We start from the raw sequence: 5,011 nt of genomic DNA, 5'->3' as shown, positions 1-5,011 counted from the left end.
TCAAAAAAACCCAAAATATATACTCCATTTTGTTATGGTGGCCTAGAAATGGATTGCTCTTCCTTTCCATGATTTTTCTATTACATATTTTACTTGACTTTCATAATCTAGCCATTACATGTATGTTAGTTGATTTTTCAGAATCTACATGTCTTAGTTGATTTTGCTTGACGTAGTACTTTACATGAATATGCATTATTTTAGATGTATGCATAGTGCTGCGAATATTTCATAGCTATGTATTTTGTGATATTGTTGTGTCTGCTTAGCTTTGGCAAAATTATGACCTTCCTGAATTAGCTTCTTGGCTTTTTTGGCTTTCATTTTGCTTCAGTTTGATTGCAAATTCGGTCGTGTTGATGTGCAATTGGGTTGACATATTTGTTGTTGTATTGTTGTCACGAGATTTGCTTTTCGATTGTTTGTGTTCTTGTAAACAATATCACTCTCTGTAAACTTTGTGAGCGATATTAGTTACAGAGAGAGAGAGAGAGAGAGAGAGAGAGAGAGAGTCATTACCTATTTTATTAAGAAGCAACACAAGATGCTTATCAGCACCTGATTTGAGCACCATCCTTTCCATATCGACACAGCGGGTACCAAGTGGATCTCGAGCATCTAAAACTTCCACAATGACATCTGATGCTTCAATGACTTTGACCAACTCCTTGTAGAAAGCCCTCTTTGAATTTTCTGTACAAAATAATTCCAATGAAGACAGTTAAAGAAAATATAGGAAAAAAGACCGACACAACAGTACCGTTTTCCATCCGGACTGCATGTTCCAGGCATTATAAAAAGTAAAATACCCCCAATTTTGCCAGTAGAAGTCAAAGCATCATCATCCTTGCCCTCTATGAAATTTTGCTCTTTTGCAGAAGCTATATCTCCCAGTTTAGAAATATCATCACCACCATCCTCTAATAAACCCAACTTTCTCTTTTTAGCCTGAAAAGGCAGCAAAACTCATAATTAATCACACCGGGAAAAATAGGTAAAATATTGTTCTCTGAAGTTATCTATATATACCCAAAAAGAAATTCTGAAAAGAGAAGTTCATAGAAAACACAGAGAAGAAAATGAATTAGACACCACAAAAGTAGTAAGCCAACCCGGCTGCAACATACATTATATTCATCTGCAGTCCAAAGCAAACACAGCATGAGAACAAAATTTACAAACAGAAGCAGAATGCCGTTTCATGCATATTAGGGTGCATAAACGGATAAAAGTTCTAGAAGCCCAAAGTCCTAGGGGAGTTATCAGCCAATGCAAAACTATCAAGTAAAAGATCACCTAGATAACTATCAAGTAAAAGATCACCTAGATTCCGAAATTCCAAGTTTCTCTTATCTGCTAAACCAACATAAGACTCATCAAAAACTTAGGTATTTACTCCCTCCGTCTCCATTCTTTAGTCCCTTTTGAGGGTCCGTGCCACTTTTCAATTAATTATATCTTGTAATCTATAATTTTTTAGGTGATTTTGAAAACATTGTTTAAAAGAGCTCGTTGAGATCTCTCAAACAAGATCCATATTGCATATAAATAGTATTACCAATTAAAAGTTGGGCAAATTGAGTAGGAAGACATACTATAAGGGTTTTTGCTATAATAAGGACATAAATATTTTCCCGTAAAGTCTAAAAGACATTCTGCCCAGAATTTACAAAAAACCCCTCCCAATGTTGACCGGCGTTGAAAGTGCTTAAAACCTTAGGGTACCCTATATATGAAAGTGTCTAAAACCCTAAGGTACCCTATGTAAGTGCAACAAAATCGAAAAACACGAAAAAAGACATATTTTGTGTTAGCCAAACAAGGCCCTTGTCTCATTTAAGACAATTTAAATGAAAAAAGACGTTTTTTGTGTTAGCCAAACAAAGCCCTTGTCTCATTAATGGCAATTTTGTCTTTAGACTCTAAAATATTTTTATTAATGGACTCTACACATCACAGAAACTTAGGCTGGACTAAAGCTCCTATGAAGTTGTTTCATTTGGACTTTAAACTAATATGCTGTTAAAAGTTATAATTAGTTTTTTATCCGGTTGGAATAGGACGAGGCAAAAGAATAGGGACGGAGGGAGTAACTAGAAAGTCGCAGCCTCTCCTTTGAAATGCTTTCATCGATCACTTCCCTACTACAATGGATTCAAAGCCTTTAAAGAACAAATATGGAGTGAAGGCTTCAAGATGAGTAATACTCTTCAATCTACAGTCAATATTGCTCCTTTCCCTCCAAAATGCAAGGAAAAATGGTCAGAAAGCGGCAATTGAGAACTTCCTCTGACCTCCAAAATCACAGTTGATCGTTCAGTTCTCATAAATTGACCAAGAAACTACCATTTAACGAAGTCTTGTTTAATTAGAATGCGACACCTCAAAGCACATAAATACGTGCGAGCAAGTTACAGCATCGAACTTGACACAAAGATACAACTTGGAAGTAATTAGCAAGAGTATAAACAAACATGCTGCTCGGATTGAATATTTCTCTCTCCCTGGGTGGTCTTATCAAACCATTCCCATATTTCAAAAATCCACTCGCATTACTATTTTCATAGAAATGAACATATGCAACACAACTTAGGCAGCACAATACAACAACAGGTCCACAACACATCAATTTAACACATAACCACCAAAAGATAAGAAATCCGAGACCATACCCTCTCCTTATGGGCGGCTTTCTTCTGCTCCAAATCCTCGATTACACGAGCACGCTGCGCTTCCAGGGCCTTGAGCTCTTGCTCCTTAAAAGGCCAGTCATTGGGAGTACCGGGATCTTTCTCGACCTTGGGCCTTTTGTTCAAGCCCAATTTTTTGGCCTCCTTGGCCTTCTTCTTGTGGTGCTCCTTCACCTTCTTTGTCACCTTGTGCTTTTGTTTCAACGTAACTCTCTTACTCTTGCTCTCTGCCAAAAAAAAATTAATCATTTTTCAATTTCCACAAAGGGTTGACACAACATGAATGGGTAGATACAAAGCCGGTGAAATGCGTACTTTTGCTCTTCTTCACCATCTTTGATGATTGTAAGCGAGAGAGTTACTCTGGAAAAAAAAACAAAAACAATCAAGTTCTCAGATGTTGATCTTTATAGCTCTGATGGGATATTGGTATTTTGTGGACTTTGGGGTGTATTGGTTTCTTATTATTGACAGGTGCATCTCCACATTCTTCAAAACATCAACCCAAGAAAATGTATACAAAATTACACATTTTCATTGTATTTCTAATTGCCATTCTATTCACTTTCCTCCTCATCGTTCACTACTTGAAACCATGCCCCAAAAATTCACAAACTTCTTTGTCAAAAATTAGAAAGTGTAAGGCAGTGTGGGGACGAAGTACCAGGGAATGGGTAGGGGGAAGATAATAGCTAGGAGTTAATAAACTTAGCAGCTGCTATAAATATTTCACAGAACGCCCTTTAGATACTGTATAATCTCTCTTTGAGAAATTTGTTTAGTTGGCAGCATGTTCATTACCTAGTCATCATCTCTTGCATTTTTTTTTATAGTTCCTCCTCATTCTTTTGGAGATAAATACATGTTATTCTATTATTTGCCTTAATATTTTATCCATTTAATTAGCTAGTCCAAAATTTTGATCAATATAAACCCCTTATAAAAGGAAGGGAGGATGAATAGACAATTTCATGATATGATTGATGTGCTTTTACTCCATGAGATTAGACCCACTTGTTAAATTACAGCCCCAAAGTACTTAGTATGCCTAGTTGGGCCTCATTACATTAGGCCCAAACGAAGGGTTCCGCGCACCAACCGGACCAAAATCTTTCCAAGCCCTACCCACCAATCTGCCTGGTCGGTCCCAAAAGTAAAGTGTAAGCCCAGCACCTCAACCTCAGCGGACACCTCATCAAATCAGATTGCTTCTTCCTCCATATCTCCAAAAAGTAAGTGTAAGCCCCTAACATTATTCCCAAAACAAACACCAAATTTTTACTTAACAGATGTCAGACCAAAATGTTATATAACCGTAGATCAGCATATACGTGCTGCTGAACTATCTGAATATTTCATGCTTCCATGAGCTTGAGCATATCAATATGCAAAACTCAAATACTCCAAAAGCAATGACTAACAAGGTACGGAAGCTAGGGATGAGCAACAATCCGAACCTATAGCTGTAGAATTAGATTGCGATAATTTTCCATAAGGTTCACCCCCCACCCTAAGATTCAGTGCAAAAATTACTACATGACCCGTAAGATCATCTGCTTTACGTATGCTATTCAACACCTCCAAATTCAAATCATTTCTGATTCCTTGATCAGAACCAATATATACATCTTGTCGGAATCAAGATGCAACATATGATAAACAGCTCAAATTCATAGCTTTAAAGAAACAAAAACTTTCCTAATGTATGAACTTGAATTCAGATACGTTCGAAAATTCAGATGTATGTATACAAAGCCAAGGGTATCAACATTCTCATACATATTGATCTTCGATGACATCGCCAGTAATTAGAGCTAAAAGAATTCATACGTACTGACGAGTCACAAACTCAAAAACAAAAATTAACTCAAACCATCCAAATTTGGTACCATATGAAGCGGATAATGAAAGTAACAAAACCCAAAAGAGGGTCCAGCTTCACGTCAAAGCACGATAAAAAAATGAAATCATGTACACCATTTACGCAAATCTATGCATATTAGGTGAATAGGCGTAAAAACGAACCAAATCTTGATTTACGAAAGGGTGAAAATACATCGAGAAATGCTTTCCCATTTGTCTGTTTGTTTTTGTTGAAGTAGAGATCCCTCTGAGTCTCTCTGCTAGTTTGGGCGAGACAATAAACGAGAGAGACGAGGGTTTGAATTAGGGTTTAATACGAATACGAAGAGTTTAAATTCGCGGTTTTCCGCCAGCACCCTTGGCCTCCTTCACGCATAATTCAAATCGTGCATGCCAAAAGTTAAGTTCTAGTCTAATAGAAAAAATAAATAAATTGACGGTTTGGATTTGTCATCTTT

At 36.9% G+C, this 5,011-nt stretch overlaps 1 protein-coding gene across 1 annotated transcript; it reads right to left on the bottom strand.

Moving 5' to 3' along the window:
- Positions 1–442: 442 nt before the first annotated feature.
- LOC131299874 (guanine nucleotide-binding protein-like NSN1) lies at positions 443–3,311 on the bottom strand. The gene is made up of 4 exons (XM_058325446.1): positions 3,006–3,311; positions 2,673–2,917; positions 810–948; positions 443–693 (listed from the first exon to the last, which is right to left on the bottom strand). The coding sequence occupies exons 1-4, from the start codon at positions 3,022–3,024 to the stop codon at positions 443–445; spliced, it is 654 nt and encodes a 217-aa protein (XP_058181429.1). The 5' UTR covers positions 3,025–3,311.
- Positions 3,312–5,011: the final 1,700 nt, after the last annotated feature.

This window comes from Rhododendron vialii, chromosome 9a, assembly GCF_030253575.1.
Source record: "Rhododendron vialii isolate Sample 1 chromosome 9a, ASM3025357v1".
Classification (NCBI taxonomy): Eukaryota; Viridiplantae; Streptophyta; class Magnoliopsida; order Ericales; family Ericaceae; genus Rhododendron; species Rhododendron vialii.
The sequence above is the reverse complement of the archived record's forward strand: the minus strand, read 5'-3'. Positions and strand labels throughout refer to the sequence as shown.

Excerpts from the sequence above, each read along its gene's own strand:
- LOC131299874 (XM_058325446.1), bottom strand. Across the intron at positions 949-2,672 it reads AAGCCGCCCATAAGGAGAGG|GCTAAAAAGAGAAAGTTGGG; the intron begins GTATGGTCTCGG and ends CTGCCTTTTCAG. Across the intron at positions 694-809 it reads TTCTACTGGCAAAATTGGGG|AAAATTCAAAGAGGGCTTTC; the intron begins GTATTTTACTTT and ends TATTTTGTACAG.